Genomic DNA, 25,899 nt, shown 5'->3' on the forward strand with positions numbered 1-25,899 from the left:
ATAGCCTTTCTTAAGGCTATTCCGACGTGGTCATTAGAAAAAATGTTAGTTTAGTGGTAGAATCCCTTTAAAGAAAAAGTGGTGAATAACTCCATCTAGAGAAAAAGTAAATTTCTTACCTGCAAAGCAAGTCGATCATGTGTTGGATTTTTACCTTGACCGAAATATAGCTCTGTTTTTCCAGCAAATTGTAAAACCTCAGGTGAAAGTGATATATCATCAGGACTACCAAGCTCATCCTGTAAATACATACAATGTTTTTGGTTTTTATTTAAGTGTTACTTATGGTCACAAATGTCTCTTGATTTTTTGCCTTTTATTCACCAGTTGCATTTTTAGTAGGACATGGATCCTGCACTATGTGCCCAGAGATAACTCTACTTTTCAGTGTCTTCCACGATTTGTTCATTATTGTATGTTAACTTTATAGTTTTCATTTCTGCAGTTCTTTGTTATTTGCACCTTCTTTCTTTTTCTTGCCCTCTCTTTTTCTTTTCCTTTTCCCATGGCTTGATATTCAGCCTTGCAATATTACCCTTAAAAGACACAGGAGCTAATACAATATTTGCTAACTCTGTATATTTTGATTATTTTAAATAGTCTTAATTTAAGAATAAAGCCCCGTGTTGCGATAATGCAGCATTTTTGCTGCTGTGGAAAAAAATGCTGCATTTTACAGTACCTGCAAAATGAATGAGATTCTGGATAATCCCAACTATACATTATAGAAAAAATATCTGCTGCATAATGTCAATTATACCTACGGATACCCTTGTGTTTTCCCTATAAGTCTAGGAAAGGAAGAAAATCCACAAAGAAAAATTCTACAAAAATGCAATGAAAAACATTGCGGAAAGAAAAGTGACGTGTTTAGCTGCATATTTTCTGCTGCAATTTTAGTTGCATATTACTACTTGGGGCTCAGCCTAAATGTGGGTTTTTAGTTCACAATTGATCAAGTTTTGAGACCTGCTCAACCAAAAGAACCTTGTTCAGGTTGGTCCTAGATTATACCTATACAATTGGAAATAAATCCCCACTTTTTGGTACAGCTTTACAAAATTATTAAGGTGAAGTAGATATATTCAGTACTACTTAACCCCTTCCTGACATCTTCCGTACTAGTACGGCGGATGCTGGGTATTTAAACATGGCGGCCACCATAACCGCCAGTTGTCTGCTGACACCCAGCGCTAATGCCCGCGATTGGTGCCTGCACCAATCGTGGGCACTATCCCCTCTGGTGCCTTGGTCAAAGCTGACTGAGGCGCCATTTACTGGGGCTCGCGGAAAAGCAAGCTCCGGGACCAGGATCCCGTTGGCATTTTATTGGATTCAATGGATTTATTCAATGGATTCTATTGCAGGCCACTCTATGTAGCCTGCAATAGAATTGCTAATTTTTTTTGCAAAGCATTGTAATGCATTACATTAATGATCAGACACCCTGGGGTTCAAGACTCCTAGGGGGTCTAATTAATGGACAATTTTTTTATTTATTTTTTAAAGTAAAAAAAATAAAAAAATAAAAGTTCAAATCATCCCCCTTTCCCTAGAATACATATAAAAGTATTTAATGTGAAACACACACATTAGGTATCCCTAAAACATTAGGTGTCAGAAAACCCTGAGTCTAAAAATCTCTAAAAATATTTTTCCTGTAAGGTAAATGCTGTAGTGAGAAAAAAAAAAAACCGACCATTTTTTCACTGTTTTGCCTCTAATAAAAATTTTAATAAAGAGTGATCAAAGCAATAGCAATTCCCCAAAATGGTATAACTAAAAAGTACACCCAGTACTTTTAGTTATACCATTGTTATACCAGTGTACTTTTGACACTCAGTAGTCATCCATGTTGACAGAGACTAGTGATGAACCTAGAATAGAGATGAGCGAACACTAAAATGTCCGAGGTTCGAAATCCGATTCGAACAGCCGCACACTGTTCAACTGTTCGAACGGATTTCGAACCCCATTACATTATAGTCTATGAGGGGAAATGCTCGTTTCAGGGGTACGCAAAATTCGATAAAATTATACTTACCAAGTCCACGAGTAACAGTCAGGCTGGATTCTCCTTGAAGTCTTCTCCCGGTGCAGCGTCCCTGCGTCTTCTTCTGGCTGGAATTCACTCTGCCTAGGCATCGGGCCTAGGCAGAGTCGACTGCGCATGCACGGTCATGCGCAGTCGGCTCTGCCCGGCCCGACGCCTGAGCAGAGCCAACTGCGCATGCGAGGGCATGGCCCGCGCATGCGCAGTCGGCTCTGCCTAGGCCGGATGCCTAGGCAGAGTGAATTCCAGCCGGAAGACGCCGCGGGGACGCTGCACGGAGAAGACTTCTAAAGGTAAGAGAAGAACCAGCGTTGATTGGCAGAATGTATAGCATTCTGCCAATCAACGCTGGTTCTGCATCGAACCTTAAACTTCGAACAGCTAGCAGTGTTTGATCGAGTACGAGTATTTCGAATACCGTAGTATTCGATCGAACACCTACTCGATCGAACACTACTTGCTCATCTCTAACCTAGAACATGTCAAAATAGGGGTGGTGGGAGATTCGTTTTTATTATTTTAAAACATTCAGATCCTTTTAAAAACAAATAGTGTCCAGATAACACCTTGAATATTTTCCTGAGGTAGCACTGCATCCTGTCAAGACCTTACGTAACTTATACACTAGTGGCCAAAATTGTGGACATGTTTGTGAATTAAGATATTTCTATGGTTTTGCTATGTCTTTAATGTATTTTTAGTCTATGCTTGTTTACTGTTATGTTTACTGTGTGGAGGGTTATAAACTTTGAAGATATCGGAAGAATTTCTTGTTTCATGTCTTTTTGGACAGGTATGTGAATTTCTTCATTTTAGCCAAACATTAATGATTAGATATTGCTAAACGTTTTACTTTGTTATGCTGTTTTAAATAAAGTTTTATATCAATATGGATTAATTGTTACAACAGCTGAGCTCCCAGCGTGTTCCTGATGTCTAACATTCAATGAAAACAATGCACCGTGTCCACAATTTTGGCCACTAGTGTATACAGTTATCATATTTTGATTCAGTTAAAGAGGATTTTACCTTTATAGTCTCAGAAAAGCTCTGACCAGTTAGAATTTCATATCTTTCACTGAGGCACTCCATGGCTTTTTCTTTAGCATCTTCATATTCATCTGCACACAGTTGAGAGTCTAATGGAGAATACATACAATACTTAATAAATATATTTAACATTATAGATTGAGATTTTTAAACACACTGATGGCTTAAAGAGGTTGTCCCATCACAAGGATCCTATCTATACTGCTTGTTAATGTGGATGTAAGACTTTTCCTAAATACATTGCTTCAGCAAAACTGCTTTGTTTGTCCACTATCTTACTTTATTCAATTCTTTGTGGCCACAGCCCTGACTTATCTGCTCATGAGTCAAGTGATGTATCTGCTGCTCTCAGGGGGAGGGGCTAAGTGCAGGGAGCGAGCCTGTGTATCTAGCTATTCCTGTGTCTGCACCATGTGACCTAGCTTCCTGCTATCAGATAGGGGAGAGGAGCTGCTTTCATTTCTTCTGTTCTCCCAGTTATCAGGCTAGCTAATTCAATTGTGTTCATTATGGCAGAGACAGGCAGTCTCTGTATGTAACACAGAATGGAGTTGCTGCTGCCTGTACTTCATAGTCCAATGTGGGTGGGCGGAGCTACACATGAATTTGGGGGCGGAGCTAAACTGCAGGTTGCATGTGAAACCCCGCCCACCAAATGATGCAAGAAACCAGGAAGAAAGAAGATTTTACAGCAGTAAAGACTGCTGAGTATGCGAGCTGGGAATACCCCTTTAAGTAACCTACAGTACAGGACATGGGCTGTTTTTCAGATTTTTTTCTCCTCCCTTTTCACACAGTTTCCTTACTTTGCCATATCAACACCACCTTTCTCTGTATTTCTTGGTATTTATCATTGGGTGTTAACCTTCCTCTTGTTAAAGGGGTGTGCCTCTAAACATTAACAGAATCCATTTGTTAATGACATCATCAGATTATATAGGAACATACACTATTAAAAAGATGAATAACGCGTAGTTGTTAATTAGGCCTGGACTACACTGATGCATTTTGTATACTTTTTGTAAAAGATTTTTTATAATCCAAGTCCGTTGTGTTTAAATAAAATACTAATTCAACTATTCCCAGCCTTTGTGGCAACACAAATAAAGTAGGACCACACCTGTACATTAATCCAGACCCTAAACCACACCCCTACATTAATTAAGACGCCAGACCCCTAAATTCTGGCCATAGACCAGGCTGTGGCATGAATACAAAACCCCTGACTAAACCCTTAAATAAATACATAACAATCCAAATTATTAGTTTCAAGTCTAGAAGTCCCTAAACAAATATGGACCATTTAACAAACGGCCTAAAAAAAATGCTACAACCTTAAATAAATTCAAATCCTAACCCAATAAATAAGTTAATATCCAGGCAGGACCCCCAAAATACAAACTAAAGATCAGTGCTCTTTTACTAATACAAATGCCAGATATAGACCTCATATCAAACCCACAAAACATAGACCCCAGGCCACATCTCCTCAAGTAACACAGACCTAATACCAGGCCACATACACTTGTACAGCAGCTCACATTTTTGCTGATCTGCCTTCTGGTTTCAGGACCGGTATATCAAGGCAATGTGACATTATCTGTGCAGGTCTTTCTACATGTCTTGCACAAATTAGTGCCAAGAATCACTGTACAACTGTTTGGGCATGTTGGGTTGAAATAAAAACCCCTACAACATTTGGAAGATTTGCCACTTTGTGCTGCACAACTCTGTTTTTATACTGCTTGACTTCGTAGGATGCACGCAACATATAAGTAATGCTTGAGCTTAAAAGGGGTTTTCTGGCCCATAATCTATGTTTCGTATTGATTGATGCATCCACACAGATCAGCTGTTATGGCAGCCTCAGGGTACCAGAAGTTATAGTATTTTGTTTGCACCATTTTCTATGGGACTGTCCTGTTATACTTGCGTGGACATGTAGTCCTTCCGCCTTCTGGTTTCTGCTACCTGTCCTTTGTCCTGCCTTGATTTCCTGTTTCAATCTGGCTACTGTGATCTATATGTTTAAAGTCTATTCCTGATTCTGTATTCCTATTTACATTTAGCATTTTTGCCTGTTTCTGTTCTGCACCACCAATCTTGATGCCCTCATCACTTTGGCTACTCATATTGAACATCCTAAAGAGACCTCCCATGAAAGTAGAGCACCATGAATGGCAACATCAGTCCAAGACTCTTTCCTGCTGTAGTCTTTGTGTAACCCATACAAATAAAAATAGTTAAACTTTCTGTGGTTGAGCATTCATGCCGGCACACAGTCAATGAGAGTCTCTACTATTGCCGCAACTCAATTGAAGAGAACTAGAGAATGGGAGTAGTAGTGGCTATAGTAATGTCACTGTTGGGCCAAGTGCCCTCAACTGACCTTCTTCAGCCCACCTTCCAGGCCAAAAAGTGACAAGGAGGACCTGCATGATATCTGATGATGGTTATAGGGGTGCTCTCTTACCCTGAGCCTTGTGATGGTGTATGGAAGGGCCCTGATGGTGAATGCAGGAATGACTATGGAGGCAGTGATGCAGTTGAAACAGAGTCAACTGTAAAACCAAGAATATATGCAGAATCCCAATGGGGGTAGTAGACTCCCAACTGTTGGGTTTACCCAGGCTTGGGGATGACAGATACCCAGACTGTAATGGTAGATAGTTCCTTGTACTCCACTCCAACAAATCAGTAGCTTAAATCAGCAGGTAGATGGGTCTGGAGGCTGGCTTTAAGTTATCTGGTTCTCTTGTCAGGCGGGTCCCAGAATATAGTTCCTTAATAGGAGGACTTCTCTCCTCCTGTCACAGTGTCTGGGTAGTACACGGGATATCCTTCCCTGTCTGAGGGCTGTCTCTTGGCAGAGTTGGGTGATAATTCTCTCTCTCAGGGACTGACTGGAAACAGTACAGCACAGTGCCGGTACTGCTAGTACTACTAAACTCTGATGGTTCTCTGGAGACTTTTAGTCTCCAAACTCCACAAAGTGGCCTGTAATTGGCCATGGCTGTACCAAGCCTTGAGAAATGAAGGGAAAACCAACAATGTAGAGTTAACCATAAGAGGTAACACATAAGGGATTCTGCAAAACATAAAATACACAAATTACATACATAAATAACCAAAGGCACTAGGAGGAATCCAATTCTCTGGTGCAAATAGATGATAATTGGCACATATTAGGTGCAAGGGCCTTTCTTGTGCCAAAGATGTACCATATTCCCAATTTAGGGTAGTGGAGTCTCAACTCGGGGTGGAGAAGATCCCTCTTCAAAGTGATTTGTTCGTGCAACCCTGTCTTATAATAAAACCTATTTCGCTGTAATAGTTTTCCTGGACCCTGGAATTCAGGGAAGGTGAAACATAAAAAAGATACACAGCATTGCAGCAGCCATTATTATTTTTGTTTTCTTGCAGTTACTTAGGTAGTGTGTGTTGTTTCTAGAAGTATAAGTGTTTGTGTGATCACTGTTATAATTATGACATTATCAACTCTTTTTTATGCCCCCCCTTCAAAGTTTTTGTTATATCAGGGGTCAGCTCAATATTGCCACATCTCACCACTAGGGGTTCAATCATACATGACTTTACCTGTACTAACATTATTCCCCCTCTTCATTTTACTCTGCTAAGGCTTTACTCTGTGTGGCAATATGACTGGAGTTACAAAAAGTGTGTATTTCCCCTGAGAAATCCAGGACAAGTCTTGGAGAAGCTGGGCGTTTCATGTGTTTGTGCAGATACGTAGTAGTAGATGGCCCAAAGTGTTTGCTGTGAAAAGCAAAAAATAAAGCTGGTTGTGATCAGTTATAAAGTGAATCCAATGTGTTTGAATGAGAGTTATTGGAAATTTCTGAGATGCCAACCTTCTGGGTCAAGAGATGGTGATCCTGTGAGCTAAAATGAACCCATAAATTTTAAATATGGTAGAGGTATGCTTTGTAATTATTTTATTTTAGATTATCAATACACTTGTAGCGTACCCAAAAATTTTTATCATGTAAACTCAGAGTAGGGGAGTATAACCTACCCAAAATGGGACGTATTAAAATATAGCCTTTTTGGTTCAATTAAAATACCCAAAGGAACAAACAAACAAAAATTTCCCCATTAAAAAAGAAAGGAAAGGAGAATAGACAGAGTAGCATGTCTCTGAAATTGCTATGTCAATTGTATAGCATTCACAACTAGCAGCCACTAGAGAACCACAGTGAGCAATCTGATTTACTTGTGTGGAATCTCACAACCCTCCTAAGACTGCACTTGTGTCCATATCATTAGCACTTGGCTGGTCACTGGTATCGGTGTACTGCTATGCTAATCTTTGCTTTCTGATAGCTAATTCCTCCTTCTTAACCACTATTGTATTAACCCTTTTCTCATGCTAATAGTGCACTACTGATAACTTGTTTGTATAGCTGAGTAGGGAGAAGTATCAGGGAATCATTGAACTAACAATAGGGCAAGCTAGACACTTATCTCTTATCTCATCCATTCTACCACCTCAATCTGTCACCTGACTGGTTTCAATGTCCCTTTACTATCGGACACATCATCAGAGGTGTAATTTCAGTGAACCGCCAAGTGTTAATGATATGGACACAAGTGCAGTCTTAGGAGTGTTGTGAGATTCCATACAAGTAAATCAGAGGTATGCTTTGGCAAAAAAATGGCACTAGAAGTTTGCTCATGAATATAAAGGGCAGGGTGCACGATTTGTGAAAGATTGCTATGATTACCCCATCTCTACTAATGAGTAATGTAAAGCATGTGTTACAAGCATTAAGGTCTGCTGAAAAGAATAACGAGCATGCTGATATGTCAAGTTGTCTACTGAACATACCTTTTCAGAAGAATGCACAGTATGTACAGACTGCTAAAGAAATTGCAGCTGAAGAAGAATGGTGTCTCATGATGTTGCTAACCGTAAGTAACCCAAAGAATGTTGTAAGTGTGCCAGTTTATTATGAAACCAATGTACTTGCTAGTGGCAACCAGCGAGGCGAAGAAGAACGAGAACACCGGGCACCGGACAAGCCATCTCTTCAGGTACAGTAAGTAGCTACTAGAGATGTTAGCTAGTCTCCCATTAGAATGAATGGGAGACTAGCTAGCAAAGCATTGTGGGAAATGATCACCGATCTCGATCCCACCTAAAAAGATCATGTTTGTGATTCCGATTGCAAATTTTTCTTGATCGCTGATCAGAATCCGATTTTTTCCAAATCCGATCGCTCAACCCTAATGTTGACAAAACGTCTGTACATGTGGCAAAAAGAAGTGAACTGGTATGTGGCACTAGTGAGACAAGTGCATGTGTGCTGGTGGCTGTCCTGGGTCACCAGTTAAGCACACAGAACCTAGCAAGATAGCGCTGACAATTTTTCTTTAAAATTGGAGGTTTTCAATGTTAAAGAGCAGGGGCATAATTATCAAAGACTTGACCCATAGCAAACTTTTGACTTGGGCCCCACACACACACAAGATAGCACCCTCTTTCCTAGCCTTCACACGGTAAAACACCCCATTTACACAAATTATAATGTCCCAAAATGGGCTCCAGGAAGTACAATTTCCCATAGCAGTCCCTCACACAGTAAAATGTCCCATAGCAGCCCCTCCACATAGCATGATGTCACATAGTGGCCTCCACACATCATAATGAAATATAGTGGCCTCCAAACAGCATAATGTTACATAGTTGCCTCCATATAGAATAATGTTCCATAGTGCCTTTTCCACACAGTATAATGTCCCACAATGGTTCCTTCAGACAGTATAATGTGTCATAGCGGGGGGCGTGGCTTGACATGCACGCGAGTGGCAGCTTACCTTAAGAGCTCCGCTCCAGACTCCGGGATTTGGGCTGTTTTCGGTGGCGATATGGGCAAGTCCCGGTCACAGCGAACTAAGGGGGACCCTTCTGCCCCCCCTCCACCTGCTAGGAAGATCCCGGCCTTCTTCACCCCGCGGTCGGGGCATCAGGAGCCCGTGCAGGACGCGGCCTACTACCCGCCGCCGGCGCCATCCTCCTCAACAACACGTGGGCGCCTGCGTGAGCAGTCTGGTGCCTTCTCCTCCTCTATGCCGGACCTCAGCTGCCGGGACTCGACCGCTCCGGGGCCCTCCACGCTGCCTGCAGACGGACCTCAGGTACCTGTTGCTGGCCCTTCTGCTCTGGAGCCGGCCCTCTCCCCCTCCAAATCCCCTGCTCTCTACCACCATAAAGCTCCACAGAGAGCAGCGGCATCAGCGGCACCGCTGCTCTCAGTATCTGCTTCCCCTCCATTTGACCCCAGGACCACCCCTAGGACTCTCCAGTCATCCCCTCCACAGCTCCACCACTCCATATGGCCTCAGGGATCCCTGGAAGGTGTGACTGCATGGGGTGCTAGTCCTCTGCCTGCGCATCCCCTGTCTCCAGCTGCTGGCCAGGATTTGGTACCCCCTGCTCCTGGGTCTGACTTTTCCTCTGTGGCGGGATTGTCTCCCCAGCCACCTGTGAAAGGACACCTGGATCTGCGACTCCTGCCGTGACCCTCCGTGCGGAGGCTCCTGCATTTGTATCTCACCTTCTTCCACCTGAGGAGGCTGCTCTCACCCAGCAGAAGTTTCCAGAACTACAGGCCTTACTAGCCCTAAGTCGGAGGGATATGGACAGTCTTGCATCTGATCTAAAGCGCGCCTGGCGCCAGGACCTGCATGTGGTCCAAACGGACATTTCTGACTTACAACAGCGAGTGCAGACCCTTGAGGAATCTCGATCTGCCGCCTCCTCCTCTCTCGACTTCATCCAGCAGCAAATAGCCGCTCACTCCACGCAACTTTGTAATCTGGTCTCTCACATGGACGATATCGAAAATCGCAACCGCCGCAACAATATCCGTATTCGGGGTCTCCCGGAATCGGTTCAAACTACGGACCTGGTCCCGGTTTTGTCTGGCATTTTTAACTCGCTGCTGGGACGCTCTCCTGATTCCCACATTGAGATGGACCGTGCTCATCGGGCTCTCCGCTCCCGCAGTGAGGACCCTAGTAAACCGAGAGATGTAATTTGCCGGATTCATTTTTATGCAGTCAAGGAGGCTATAATGCACAAGATTAGAGATGTTGGCGAAGTGGACTTCGAGGGATCCTCCCTATCGATTTACCCGGACCTATCCAGATACACTCTTCGGCAACGAGCAGTTTTGAAGCCTCTCCTCTCCCTCCTCCGGGAACGCAGAATTCCTTATTGCTGGGGCTTTCCATTCTCCCTACAAGTTCGCCGAGGTGACCGACTGCTCTCTCTTGCCCATCCGGATGATCTTCCGAACTTTCTTCGATCCCTGGATCTACCAGCTTTGCAGCTTCCTGATTGGTCTTCCCTGCTTTCCGATCCTAATCGGTCCGGCCCTTTCCGCCTGCAATGGGATGCTGCGGACGACCCCGGCCCTCTGCGTTCTCAGAGGCCACAACGCCAGCGTAGACCCTCCTCTGCCCGGAGGTCCCAGAAGTGACTGGTTCCGCTGCTCTTTGGATGTCTGTGACCGGACTTTGTGAGTTTGTTCCATGCCCTGTTTATTCTTGATAACTCTTTCTCTAGTTTTGCCCTTCATATTTTTGCCCACGACTATACGTTGCTTGCCCTAGCCGTCTAGCTGCTTTCTATCTTCTTTGTGTTATTTGTATGTTAAGATGCCCGTGTGTCGGAGTTGGAGCTGCTTTTTATTCTGATTGCTCCTTCCGTTATTTGTGTGTTTCTCTTCTGGTGCTCTGTGTTCAGCCGCGTGGCTTGCCTTCTTCGCCCCCACATAGCTGCGTCCCTGCAGTGCGGGGTCATCTGGAGACTCGTGCTCCTGTTACTTAGCTTTCCCCTGAGGGTACCCCATTAGCCCTCTTTTTGTGTTCTTGTTTGGTATTTTGTTTGAAGTTTTCTGTTCTCCAGTTCTTGTGTGTTACTTGTGTAGTGTCGTTTCTCTTCCCTCCCTTTTGTTCTTCCCATTTGTGTCTTATTTGTCCCCCGTATCCCTCCAATGTCGGATATATACGTCTCCTCTTTCAATGTCAAGGGGCTCAACGTCCCTGAAAAGCGTTCACAAGTACTATACGATGCTCCTAAGTGAAGGGTGCACATTCTCTGCCTGCAAGAAACTCACTTCCTGGCTGCCTGTACACCCACGATTACGAATAGGTACTATCCGCAGTAGTTTCATAGTAGCAGTGCAGCGGGTAAGGTTAAAGGGGTGGCCATCTTTTTCCATAAAAATCTTCCAGTGAAAATCCTAGATTCTTTAGCGGATAGCGAGGCGAGGTACTTATTCCTTATCTGTGCAATCTCAGGTGTTGTTTATACAATTGCTAATGTATATGCTCCCAACGTAGATTAGGTTCCTTTTTTGCTGTCTACCCTGTCTGCGCTGTGATTTCAATCTCCCACTTAACCCTCTGCTTGAGTCTCATTCTCTCCGGATGTGTGGTCATCGGCCTTCCGTGCATGTCCTGCTTTCTCCATGTCGTGTAGGGCGCAGGAGACCGATTTCAAAATATTTTCCAGTTGGTATAGGGTCCCAGCTCTCCTACATGTTATTTACCCCTCCACCTCTGATAGATGCTGGAGGTGCCTCTCCGACCGAGGCACGATGGCCCACATCTGGTGGGGTTGCCCTCTCTTACGCCCTTTCTGGACTGGGGTCGGACAGGTTATTCTACAGGTGACAGGGATTGATTTAGAAGATGATCCAGTGCCACTACTTCTTTCCCTGTTTTCCAGGACGTTTCGTAAATCCACCCGTATGCTTCTTGGATTTTTGTTTGTGGCAGCTCGCTCAGTCATTCCCAGGCTATGGAAGTTCACGACCCCTCCCTCGCTCATTGGTTGGCTGAATGAGGTTCTTGCCTTGCGAACTATGGAGACCCTGGTGGCTGAGCTCCGCCAGGATGACGCCAAAGATCGACAGACTTGGCTCCTTTGGAACCATTTTTATTACCCTGCCGATCCCCCTTCGCTCTTCCCTTCTGTGTCGTCTGTGTAGCGTCTCCCTGTGCGATTTGTGAGTCTTGTGTACCTGTCTCTTTGCACTTGATTGATACTGTTGCTTGACAATTTTCTGTTTTATGCTTTTGTATGTTTTGACTCTGCTGCGTCAGAGCCTATGCTTACCCCCCCTTACCCACCTACCCCCCTCCCCTGGCCCCCTCCGGACCTGGATTGTTGCCACAGGTCTTTTTCCCCTTCCCTCCTCTCCCCCCTGCTGCCCCTTTCCCCTTTGTTGTAAAAAATTTCTTTGGAAAACCTTCAATAAACTTTAATGTTATAATGTGTCATAGCTGCCACTACGGTGTTCGTTACATATATTGCTAAAATTTCAGGTTTGTCAGAAACCCACATTTTTGAGGTACACTAAACATGAACTATTACTATACTCTGGGGTCTTTCAGTCAAACATAGAAACCAGTGTTACTCACCTTTCCTGGGCTCTAGCGTGACTTCTCCAGGACTGTACCCTGGGATACTAGTGAAGCACACAATACTTCAAGGTGCCAACCATCTTGATCAAGAGATGGTTATCCTATGAGTTAAGGCTAAGTTCACACAGAGTTTTTTGGTCAGGGTTTTGGCAGAAATCCGCCTCCAAACCCTCAACCAAAAAACGCCTCACCATTCAAAGTATACAAAACGCTTCTGAATCTTTTCTGCTAGCGCTTTTTTCCACTAGCGGCAAAAAAGAAGCGAGATGTTCATTCTTTTTTGAAGCCTGAGCGTTTTCTGGCTCACGGCTTCAATGCAAGTCAATTTGAGCCAGTTTTTTCTGCTTACGTTTTTTGGTCAGAAACCTGAAGCGGAACCTGAAGCGGTTTTGGCAAAAACCTGATCAGGAAACGCCAGGCGTTTTTCTTTAAGTATAATTCATGACCACATCCCAAGAGGAAATGGATCAGGAAACTCCTCGAAAAAAGGCCTCAAAAAACGCTTCAGGAAACTCCTCACGCGACCCTTGAAATGTCTCACATGTCAAAGCAAAACTACCATTGAAGAAAAGATGAAAAGAAATGAATCCTTTTAGATCTTTGCCCTTTGTTCTTTCCTCCATTAAATTACCTTTAGAGGACCATCAGAGCACACACACAACCTCCATATAGGCCATGTCATCTAAATAAATTTTGGTTCTCAAGTACACAGACAGTTCTCTTCTTCTCTTTATCTTCTCCATGCTTAGTGTGGCACACTTGGACACAGAATGCAAACATTGTGTCAACTTCTCTCCTTTTCTTCTTCAAGTGTGATTTCTATATTGCTCACACCTGTTACTTGTCATGGGTAAGTATGAACAAGCATAAAATGCTTCAAACAAAGTTATTTACCCACAATTTTGAAAAGGTGCCAACAATTTTGTCTGAGTCATTTTTGGAGTTTTGTGTGAAATTATGTCCAATTTGCCTATTTTTGTTTTTTTGTATTGTTCCAATACACATAAATGAAATAAACATGTGTATAACAAAACATGTTTAATAGCAATCATTTTCTGAAAAAAATTAATGGGTGCCAACACTTATGACCCTAACTGTAGCTTCAAGATACAAGCAAAGGAAAAAAGAAAACAAGAAGGAGACTCTACTTCCCCTTACTCAAACATGACAGTGTGCTTAGATTCCTCCCAAAGTGCTGCCAACAAAGATCAACTTTACTTTCCTTGAAGTGGATGAAGGCTTCCAACTAAAGCTACTAATAAAGTATGGGTGATAAAGATCCCAAGGACTTAGATGCTCAGGCAACCTATGACACAAACAAGTGACACAGAATAAGATACTGTCAGCTGTAACATTGCATGCAGGTGCTTACTAAGCCAAGTCATATCCCACAGGGATTCCAAACAGTCATCCTAGATCCATATTAGACCAGAAAGTAAGCTGGTTACCATCAACTTCCTTTTTGCAACGTATTCTTTCATTTATCCTATAGTCTTCATTTTAACCTATATCTCCTTCATATCCTGCCAAGTCTGGGTCTATACTATTCTGTGCATGTTTTGTCTCCCTCTACATGATACCATACTCACTAAGTATCCAATTTTTATCCCTCAAAATAGATCTCTAAAGGGAACTGGCTTATGCGGGTATTTTCATGTGGATCAATGGTAGGGTTTGTTCTGCAAATGGAGATTCAAATATTTGGGAGTATGTATTGCATTAATTACTATTCAGCAAAATTACCTTCTTCCATTGTGACAAGCTCATAAAGTTGCCGTTGAAGCTCTGACTTATCAAAGAATTTCACTTTCATCTCATAAAGAGTCCCATATCGCAAATGAATAATACACTTTGTTGTAGACTCGTATGATCTGCCAGTGTCTTTCCTGTTTTTGAGTGAAACATAGATACATTAAGCAATCATCAATAAGTGTTGTATTTGATATGCACCTTAGGTTCACATGGACTCCAGAACCCAAACTACACATTCCATATCTAATATCTGTGATAAGGGAAATCAACTTATAAATGACTTGATATTGGAAGCTATGATTTTTGTGTTATATATAACAGTATGTCATAGAATCAGATTTTTTTCACAATCAGACCTATTTCAGCAAAGTAACACACAAGCACTCATTAAATATTGGTTGAAACCACAGGTTTTGGAGAAATCACATTCCTCACTGGATCTCAATGCAATGTAATACAGTATGTTGTCAACTGTGGCTACATTTAAGAGGAATACTTCATATTTATAGAGGATATTTACAATTTCTTTGGCTTTGGATGAGTAAGGCTGCTTTCACACGGAGTTAACACTCCGCTCATTCTGACACATAAACACGTTCAGAGTGAGCGCAGTAAAACAGAATCCCATTGAATTCAATGGTGCTACCCATTGAAGTCAATGGGAAACTTTTTTACCTATTGCTTTCAAAGTGATACGCATATTTTGCTAGAAATTGTTTCAGGCACCTTGTTGTATTTGCAGAGCCCCTAGGCTGATGCCCCACATTGCGGAAACGCAGCATTTTTTATTGCAGATTTTTTGTGGTTTTTTTTGAGCCAAAGCCAGGACTAGATTGAGCAGAAGTTAGAAGTATAAGAACTCCCTACATATTTCCGATTCCATTTGCAGCCATTCTTGGCTTTGGCTCAAAAAACTACAACAAAATCTGCAACAAAAAAAGCTGTGTTTCTGCAATGTGGGGCCTTAGCCCTAAGGTAACAAAACAGTTGAAATGCCCCAAAAATTACCCCATTTTGGAAACTATACCTTTAAAGATTTTATTGTGGGGTATAGTGAGCACTTTGACCCTACAAGTGTTTCACAATTTTTTTTTTACCACTTAGATTTGAAAATTAAAAATTACTTAGGGCAAATGGTTGACTTCCTATATACACTGTAATACATGTGTATTGCAGTGTATACTGCTGAAACAGTGATCAAAGCATTGATGGTTCAGGTTCCCTATTGTGAAAAAAGAAAATTTAAAAAGAAAAAGTAGATAAATAAAGTGTGTTAAAAAAAAATTAATAAATGAATAAAATCAAAATTCCCATTTTCTATATAAAATGAAATATATAAAAAAGCTTGAAAAATTGAAACAACATATATTTAGTTTTACCACATCTGTAAAAACCTATGCAATAAAATTGAAACATTATTTAACCTGCACAGTGAATGTTGTAAAAATAAAATAAAATAAAAATAAATAAATAAATATATATATATATATATATATATATATATATATATATATATACACCTCGGAAGTAATGATTTTTCGCCTTCTCGCCTTTCAAAATACGCTATAAAAAGTTATTAAAAAAATCATATGTACCCCAGAACCAATAAAAAGCATAGGTCTTCCAGCAAAAAATAAGCCATCAATCAACTTTGTCAACCGAAAACAGCCAAGGGTGTCATTATGGGGTTTAGAGAAAATAATTTGGAATTAAATTTTTTTTTTCTTGATCTAGCGCTTGACTGGAGATGCACAAACCTCTCAAAAAACACTTGTTTTTGAATCAAACAAGTTCAGTATGAACCACACCTTAAATTGCCTTAAAATATAGTCTAGGAACCTATTTATAAAACATAATGTAGAACACTGTCAGGGCTCCTAGGAACCTATCTATAAAACATAGTGTAGAATACTGTCAGGGCTCCTAGGAACCTATCTATAATACATAGTGTAGAACACTGTCAGGGCTCCTAGGAACCTATCTATAAAACATAGTGTAGAACATTGTCAGGGCTACTAGGAACCTATCTATAAAACATAGTGTAGAACACTGTCAGGGCTCCTAGGAACCTATCTATAAAACATAATGTAGAACACTGTCAGGGCTCCTAGGAACCTATCTATAAAACATAGTGTAGAACATTGTCAGAGCTACTAGGAACCTATCTATAAAACATAGTGTAGAACATTGTCAGGGCTACTAGGAACCTATCTATAAAACATAGTGTAGAATACTCTTATGGCTCCTAGGAACCTATCTATAAAACATAATGTAGAACACTGTCAGGGCTCCTAGGAACCTATCTATAAAACATAGTGTAGAACACTGTCAGGGCTCCTAGGAACCTATCTATAATACATAGTGTAGAACACTGTCAGGGCTCCTAGGAACCTATCTATAAAACATAGTGTAGAACATTGTCAGGGCTACTAGGAACCTATCTATAAAACATAGTGTAGAATACTCCTATGGCTCCTAGGAACCTATCTATAAAACATAATGTAGAACACTGTCAGGGCTCCTAGGAACCTATCTATAAAACATAGTGTAGAATACTGTCAGGGCTCCTAGGAACCTATCTATAAAACATAGTGTATAACACTGTCAGGGCTCCTAGGAACCTATCTATAAAACATAGTGTAGAAAATTATCAGGGCTCCTTGGAACCTATCTATAAAACATAGTGTAGAACATTGTCAGGGCTTGTAGGAACCTATCTATAAAACATAGTGTATAACACTGCCAGGGCTCCTAGGAACCTATCTATAATACATAGTGTATAACACTGTCAGGGCTTGTAGGAATCTATCTATAAAACATAGTGTAGAATACTGTCAGGGCTCCTAGGAACCTATCTATAATACATAGTGTAGAATACTGTTAGGGCTCCTAGGAACCTATCTATAAAACATAGTGTAAAATACTGTCAGGGCTCCTAGGAACCTATCTATAATACATAGTGTATAACACTGTCAGGGCTCCTAGGAACCTATCTATAAAACATAGTGTATAACACTGTCAGGGCTCCTAGGAACCTATCTATAATACATAGTGTATAACACTGTCAGGGCTCCTAGGAACCTATCTATAAAACATAGTGTAGAATACTGTTAAAGCTCCTAGGAACCTATTTGGGCCGTTCATACGGAATAAATGCAAGCTGATTATGGCAAAATAGACGTGTAAAAAATGGCATTGAAGTCAATGGGAGTCTGATTTTTACACGTGTATTTTTTACACTTGTATTTTGCCATAATCAGCTCACGTTTATTCCATGTGAACGGCCCCTTTATCCAGTTTCTTGCTCTTCAAGTCAAACACAGCTGAAGTTATATCAATGTGAACGTGACATGTATGTCTAAGAAAAAAGCAATGGGAAACTCTGAGGTTAACCATACACTGCGCTAACCCTCTAGTTTATCATTTCAAACATTCCAAAAAGTATGCTTTCTTGGGGGAAAAGGTGCTAGCCTGTGGTTTTTCAGACATGTGGTGAAAAGCAATGTTTTTTTTAACATCCTTGTTCGTTCAGCCATCCTCCGGCTGCATGCTACGGCACGGGAGGTGTATCCACTTATGATCCACTGCGCATGGGCCTCTTGTTCTATTCTGTTTTAACACAGCTGAGAGTTTGTTTCTGTGTATTAATCCAGCCAGTATTCTAAGTTCCCTCTGCTTCGTGGAGAGTTAACGTTTATTACTCTATGATTGACATCTTCCCTTCCAATCACATCTGGGGCTGAATGAAGGTTTCCATAGCCGATATACAGAACAGGCGATCTCCGATGGGAATATCTAGCCATGGAGGTGGACTCAGCCTGGTGTCAAAAGTCTAGCTTCTTGTTTTTTTCAGTTTCTTTGGAGTTCTTCCATCTAGATCCTCTATTCTGAAACCTGAGACCCCTCCAAAATCTGGATCTGGCCTGACAAAACCTATGAGGGTTTCTGCCTCTTTCTGGACTTCCTGAGTCTACTGTGCATGGAGCACAGGGGGGCTTCTCTTCCTAATCTTCACTGCGTTACCAGCAGAACGTCTCACTACTGTTAGGAGTATTTTGTGTCGTGGGTATTGGTGCACACCTTCTGACTTGCTCGCACGCACTGTTGGTAGGCAGCTTGATTTCCTGGTTCATTAGTCTGTCCTCCCATTTGCACCTGGGAGGAGTGGTCTCTACTCTGTATTTAAACCCATGCCTCCCATGGTTCTGTGCTGAGTGTCGCTTTTACAGAGCTAGGCCTTAGCAGGAGGAGTAGGTGGTTATCTTGGATAGAGGAAGTTCCGTGGTTGGTTTTTGGGAGGTTTTGGGTGAACAAGTTGGTTTGTGTGTTTTCCCTTCTGTGTTCACCAATCCTCCCTCCGTGTATAATTGACTGTGTGAGTGAATTGCCTTATCCTTTGATTTCTACTCAGTTTCCCTGTGTTTGTTTCCTAGTGTACGGTTCCTTCCCATATTGGTTTGGGGAATTCCTTTCCTACATGTTTCCTGTGTGCTGCTTGTGTTGTTAGTCAGTGCACACCCTTGTCAGTCCCTGTCAGTAGCAGCTTCACTTGTTCGTTAGGGGTGACCCCCTTTAGTCTCCAGTCCCTAGAGATCTTATAGGGCATTCCTTCTCCCACTTCCCTCTAGGCCTACGGTGTCAGTGAGAGAGGAGCTGTCGGGGTCAGGTTTAGCCTGAGAACAGCCGACCTACACCCGTGAGGCAGGGACCGGGTTAGCTAGTGGGAGTAGTGCAGGGCGAGATTCCCTACTGCAATCCCTTAGCCCCGTTGCAGCTACCTGGACTGACATAACAGTACACTCAGCCGGTAAAAAAAAGAAAAAAAAAAAAGGTTCGTTTGCATTATGACGGACCTGAAACAGTTGTACCAGGCGGTGCAGCAGATCTCCACTGAGATGGAGGGGATCAAGCTACGAATGGATGCCATCCAAGCTTCTGGCGTATCTCAAGTACAGCAGTTGGCTCAACACACAGCCTCTCAGGTGGAGGGCATACAGAGGCAGGTGAGTAGCGCCCCTGTGGGTCGGCCTCTGGAGCCAAAAGTCAGCTTACCTGAACCCTTCCGAGGTAAGAGGTCAGATTTTTTCCGATTTCAAAAGGACTGTCTTTTGTATTTCCGGCTACGGCCGTTTTCCTCCGGTTCTGAGGTACAGAGAGTTGGGATTATTATTACTTTATTGAGAGATGATCCCCTCATCTGGGCACATTCGTTACCAGCCGACTCAGCTTGCTTACTAACTGTAGAGGCGTTTTTCTCCACAATGGGGTTACTGTATGACGACCCAGACAGGGTACGCACGGCTGAGTATAACCTACGACGTGTGGTGCAAGGGGATCACGCTATAGAGAAATATTGCACAGAGTTTCGTAGGTGGGCAGCAGAAGTACACTGGAATGACCCCGCTCTACTTAGTCAGTTTGAGACAGGGCTCTCGGACCAGGTTAAAGATCATCTAGTTTCTCACCCTGTTCCTGGAGATCTAGATGAGGCCATGCAGCTGGCAATTAGAGTTGGACGGCGCCTCCGGGAGCGTGGAGACAAGAGTCCTGGGGGGGTTAGCCCTCCTCAATTCTCTGTTTTTGGAGAGGACCCGGGGGACCAACCCATGCAGATTGGGGCCACTGTGCGAAGTGCTAGACCCAAGAGTGAAGGGTCCCGCACAGTACGCTGTTTTGTGTGTGGAGGAATGGGACATTTAGCAAGGGTGTGCCCCTCCAGAGAATGGTTCGCCAAGGAGGGTAATAACCCCAGGTCTATTGAGAGTAAGGGGAGAAAACCTACTAAGGAGGGAGGTGTGCATATTTCCTGTACTCAGACTGCCGGGTTGACCCTTGATGGATGGGTAAATGGGCAGAAGTGCCGGATTTTGGTTGATTGTGGTTCGGCAGTCAACCTTATTGACTCAGAGTTTTGCGAGCAACTAAGGGTGAGTCCTTTGGTCTTGAAGTCTCAGATACCGGTGTGGGCTATTGATAAGACCCCTCTACAGCAATCTGTCATCTCCAAACAGGTGGAGGGTCTGGAGTTTATTGTGGGTGGCCACAGGGAAGAGATTGACTTGTTCTTGTTGTCTAAATTACCAGCACAAGTAGTGTTGGGGTGGCCCTGGCTGAAGCAGCATAACCCTATTATCAACTGGGAGACCGAGACAGTAGTTTCTTGGGGGCATGGGTGTAATGGTCGATGTCTGCCCATATCCGTGATGTCTTTGTCTATAGACAATTTGCCTCAAGAAATATGTGAGTTCAGGGAGGTCTTTGAGGAAAGGGCAGCCAAGACATTACCACCACATCGCACCTATGATTGCTCGATTAAATTTATACCTAATGCAGTGTTACCCAAGACAAGGTTGTACAATCTCACTATTCCGGAGAGGGAGGCGCTCAAAGAGTATATTGAGGGGAGTCTAGAGGTGGGGCATATTCGCCCATCTAAGTCCCCAGTAGCAGTGGGGTTTTTCTTTGTAAAGAAGAAAGATGGAGGGTTGCGCCCTTGTTTGGATTTTAGGGAGATTAATAAAATCACGGTGCGGAATCCCTATCCCATCCCGTTGATCTCGGATCTTTTCAGCCAGATTACGGGAGCTCGCTGGTTTAGTAAAATAGATTTACGTGGGGCGTATAACTTGCTGAGAATCAAGAAGGGGGATGAGTGGAAAACAGCGTTTAACACACCCCTAGGACACTTTGAGAATCTGGTGATGCCTTTCGGTCTAACCAATGCGCCTGCGTTTTTTCAGAATTTTATTAATGATGTACTAAGTGCCGTCATAGGGAGGGGGGTTGTGGTCTATCTGGACGATATACTCATTTACACCCCGGATTTGGAGACTCATTGGGAGAGAGTGAGAGAGGTTTTAAATCTCCTGAGGGTTAACCAATTAAGTGCTAAGCTGGAGAAATGTGTGTTCGCGGTCAATAAATTATGTTTCCTTGGCTATATCCTATCGGACAAGGGGTTCGAGATGGATCCTGAGAAGGTCAGGGCAGTCTTGGAGTGGCCGCGACCTGAGAACCTAAAGGCGGTCCAACGGTTCTTGGGATTCTCCAACTATTATCACCAGTTTATTAAGGGATTTTCTGAGGTTGTGAAACCCATCTCGGACTTGACTAAGAAGGGGGCTGACTGTGCTAAGTGGTCGCCAGAGGCGCTAGCCGCGTTTGAAGAATTGAAGGAGCGATTCTCCTCCGCTCCCATTTTGAGACAGCCGGATGAGAGGTTGGCCTTCCGAGTGGAGGTGGATGCCTCCTCGGTGGGGGTGGGTGCAGTACTTTCTCAGGAGTTCGAGGAGGGTACGCATCCCTGTGCCTTCTTTTCTAAGAAATTCTCTGCCTCTGAACGGAATTATGACATCGGAGATAGAGAACTACTGGCAATAAAACTAGCGTTCGAACATTGGCGTCATTTCCTGGAGGGGGCCAGAAGGCCAGTCCAGGTATTTACCGATCACAAGAATTTGGTTTATCTTGGGTCGGCGAAGAGATTAAATGCACGGCAGGCCAGATGGGCTCTATTTTTTGCGCGGTTCCATTTTACCGTGACTTATGTGCCGGGTTCAAAGAATGTTAAGGCTGATGCTTTATCCCGGTATATGTCGACTGAGGAGGAACGAGAGGCGCCGGCCACTATTCTTGGGGATGGAGTGGTGGTAGCAGTATTGGGCACGAAATTGGAGAAAGCCTTGATCGAAGCGCAACACGCTGCACCTTCCAAGATACCTAGAAACAAGCTGTTTGTCCCAACTACTCTCCGACAAAGTCTACTGAGGGAGTGTCACGAGTCGGTTCTTGCTGGTCACCCGGGGGTTTCAGAGACCATGAGATTGGTGTCTAGGAATTTTTGGTGGCCAGGGTGGAGTAAGGATGTCTTGCAGTTTGTTCAAAATTGTTCGGTCTGTGCAAGAGCCAAGGCGTCGCATACCCGTCCCCACGGTCTTCTACATCCGTTAGAACCTCCTAAGGCACCTTGGACTCATCTGTCTATGGATTTCATCACGGGCCTTCCAGTGTCTAAGGGTTTCACGGTCATTTGGGTAGTCGTTGACCGCTTCACGAAAATGTGCCATTTGATCCCGTTTTCCAGGCTGCCATGTGCCAAGACACTATCAGGGTCATTTATTAAAGAAATTGTAAGGTTGCATGGTCTTCCTGAGGAGATCGTTTCGGACAGGGGTCCGCAATTTGTGGCTAAATTCTGGCGGGCTTTTTGCAGCAGGTTGGGAGTTACACTGTCGTTTTCCTCCGGGTTTCACCCGGAGTCTAACGGGCAAACAGAGAGGAAGAATCAGGATGTGGAACAGTTTTTGAGGTGTTTTGTTCGAGAGAATCAGAATAATTGGGCTGACTTTCTTCCCCTGGCAGAATTTTCCTTAAACAACCATGATTCCAACGCCACAGGTACCACACCTTTTTTTTGCTCCGGTGGTAGACATCCTGTTTTCGGAGTATTTTCTTCCATTTCGTCCCCAGTTCCGGAGGAGGAGCTATTTTCTAAAAAGCTGCAAGGGGTATGGTCCCGTATCCGAGAGAATCTGGTGCGGGCGTCGCACCAGGCTAAGGTCCAGGCGGATAGGAAGAGAGGGGAGTTGCAGTTCCTCCCTGGTGAGATGGTTTGGTTGTCCACCAAGAATATCAGGTTGAAGGTTCCTAGCAAGAAGCTGAGTCCCAGGTTTGTGGGTCCTTTTAAAATCATCAAGATGGTAAATGAAGTGGCGGCGCAGCTGCAACTACCTAAAAGGTGGAAGATAAACCGGGTGTTTCATGTCTCCTTGTTAAAGAAGGCCAAGAAGGGAACGTCTCCAGTTAAAGTTCCACCAGTTTCTGAGTCCGGGGAGTATGAGATATCCCGAGTTCTGGATAGCAAATATGTTCGGGGGAAGCTACGGTATCTGGTGGCATGGAAGGGATACGGTCCTGAAGATAATTCTTGGGTTCTGGAGTCGGATATGTCAGCCCCCAGACTCGTGGAGAAATTCCACAAGGAGTTCCCGAAGAAGGATGCTCCTAGAGAATCCGGAGTCTTCTCCTTGAGGGGAGGATCCTGTTAGGAGTATTTTGTGTCGTGGGTATTGGTGCACACCTTCTGACTTGCTCGCACGCACTGTTGGTAGGCAGCTTGATTTCCTGGTTCATTAGTCTGTCCTCCCATTTGCACCTGGGAGGAGTGGTCTCTACTCTGTATTTAAACCCATGCCTCCCATGGTTCTGTGCTGAGTGTCGCTTTTACAGAGCTAGGCCTTAGCAGGAGGAGTAGGTGGTTATCTTGGATAGAGGAAGTTCCGTGGTTGGTTTTTGGGAGGTTTTGGGTGAACAAGTTGGTTTGTGTGTTTTCCCTTCTGTGTTCACCAATCCTCCCTCCGTGTATAATTGACTGTGTGAGTGAATTGCCTTATCCTTTGATTTCTACTCAGTTTCCCTGTGTTTGTTTCCTAGTGTACGGTTCCTTCCCATATTGGTTTGGGGAATTCCTTTCCTACATGTTTCCTGTGTGCTGCTTGTGTTGTTAGTCAGCGCACACCCTTGTCAGTCCCTGTCAGTAGCAGCTTCACTTGTTCGTTAGGGGTGACCCCCTTTAGTCTCCAGTCCCTAGAGATCTTATAGGGCATTCCTTCTCCCACTTCCCTCTAGGCCTACGGTGTCAGTGAGAGAGGAGCTGTCGGGGTCAGGTTTAGCCTGAGAACAGCCGACCTACACCCGTGAGGCAGGGACCGGGTTAGCTAGTGGGAGTAGTGCAGGGCGAGATTCCCTACTGCAATCCCTTAGCCCCGTTGCAGCTACCTGGACTGACATAACAACTACAGCACATGCAAATCCCGCGCATACACTATAGTGAGAAGTGCTGCTTCCTATGCAGCAAATAATGAAAAGAGAAGGATCTCTTCACATGAAGGGGCGTGAAGCAGCCATGGGGGGTGGGATATTGGATATGACGGTGCTGTGCTCTGAGCACAGTGAGTACGCCCCCTGTGCTCCATACACAGAATTAGCATAAAAGAATAAAGTCTGTATTTCAAAAACAGCTTTGGATAAAAGCTAAAGAAAAGTAGGGATAGAATAGCCCTTCTAAAGGCTGTTTCAACATGTTGTTAGGCAAATTTGCTTAAATCTAATGATAGAATACATTTAATAGGATAAAGTGTATTCAAGCACTCAAGAAAACTTTTTCAGGATGTTTTCATTCTGCCGTCATTGCTCTCTCCAACATGCTATCCACTTTGAAGGCCCTAGACTCCCAAGAGGTGGACTGTCAGGATTCGGAGACTCCACGGCCTTCCTACTATGCGGCGCATGCCCCGGAGTCGTGTCAGAGACTCTAGCAGTATTTAGTACATTAAGGGGCTAAGTTGTCCCTTGATGTCGGTTTGACAGGCAGGCTGTCTGGCCAGTCATTCCTATCTGTGATGGGTGGGGTTATAACTTTGTATCTCAGTTCCTATTTAGGTCTCCACCCCCATATTCATGTGCCTGCTTATAGCATTCAGTTACTGTTTGCAAACTTCCAGATTCTCTATGACTTTATCTGTACACTTGCTACAGTCCTTAAGCTTTGCTTTCCCTCACCCTTCTTGTTCCTTGCCTGCTTATTTTCCTTGTTTATTTTTGTATTCTATTGCTTACCTATATCCACCACTAGTAATACTCGGTTTGTTTCTTTTTTACATCTCAGTCCACTGTTTGGGGCCATTCACACGGTGTAACGCAGCGCTCATTTTGTGCTTATTTTGGCACGGAGCGCCGCGTTACGGGAGTGCTATTTGCGGTCACGTTTACGGCGCAAACGCGGCGTATATGCTCCCGTAACGCAGCGCTCCGTGCCAAAATGAGCGCCGCAATACACCGTGTGAATGGCCCCTTAGGATAACTATAGGGAATCTATTTTAGGTTCCTGTGAGGGGCGTCCTTGTAAGGATGTTACTATGAGGTTAGGCTGGTTCAGTCAGGGGTTCTGTTAGGGAAAGTTTCCCAATCTGTTTCTTCCCGCGTTCCTTAATTTGCACCCAGCCGTAATCAATCCAGGTCAGAGGTTGCAGGGACGTCGGGGACTCTCCTTGGCCACAGATTTCTGGGAGCTTCAGGTCAGTGTCTTACATGGTCCCTGAGGTTTCCCCTGTGTCAACATCTCGATTGCCTGACCAGCTCAACTTGAGCAACTTTCGAATCTTCTCTACTGGGAATATGGACACGTCAGATGCCTCCAAATGGTCATCATCAGATGAATAGTTTTGTAGAGAAACTGAAATACTTAATTGGAAACAGACTTGGAATTTCTTGGTCTCTTAGATATCTGGGAGATAGACTCCTTGATCTCCTTCACAGAGTCCTCTACATAATCCTTCACCAAGACCACCCACATCTTGAATGGAGGATTCCTTGGAAGGATTCCCGCGACACTGGAAACATTGTTTAGCTATATTTTTTGCGGGACAAATTGTACTTTGAAATGTTATCATTTAATATTTCATAAGATGCACTAGGAAGCTAGAAAAAAAATCAGAATTTGGTGGAATTAGAGAAAAACTTAATTTACTTATGGGTTTTCATGGGATTTTCTTATGGGTTTTACTGCATTCACTGCATTACCAAAACAT

The 25,899-nt window shown here is 43.6% G+C and overlaps 1 protein-coding gene across 1 annotated transcript in view; it reads right to left on the reverse strand.

Annotated features, from left to right (window-relative positions):
- LOC142183515 (uncharacterized) overlaps positions 1–25,899 on the reverse strand; it is a 166,177-nt gene that overhangs the window by 92,425 nt on the left and 47,853 nt on the right. Inside the window, exons 8-10 of the mRNA XM_075258664.1 lie at positions 14,303–14,445; positions 3,083–3,192; positions 120–239 (exon numbers count right to left, since the gene is read on the reverse strand). Of these exons, the coding sequence (XP_075114765.1) occupies positions 120–239; positions 3,083–3,192; positions 14,303–14,445 (373 nt within the window). The remainder of the gene's footprint in view (positions 1–119; positions 240–3,082; positions 3,193–14,302; positions 14,446–25,899) is intronic.

The sequence above is a fragment of the Leptodactylus fuscus genome, chromosome 1, assembly GCF_031893055.1.
Source record: "Leptodactylus fuscus isolate aLepFus1 chromosome 1, aLepFus1.hap2, whole genome shotgun sequence".
Classification (NCBI taxonomy): Eukaryota; Metazoa; Chordata; class Amphibia; order Anura; family Leptodactylidae; genus Leptodactylus; species Leptodactylus fuscus.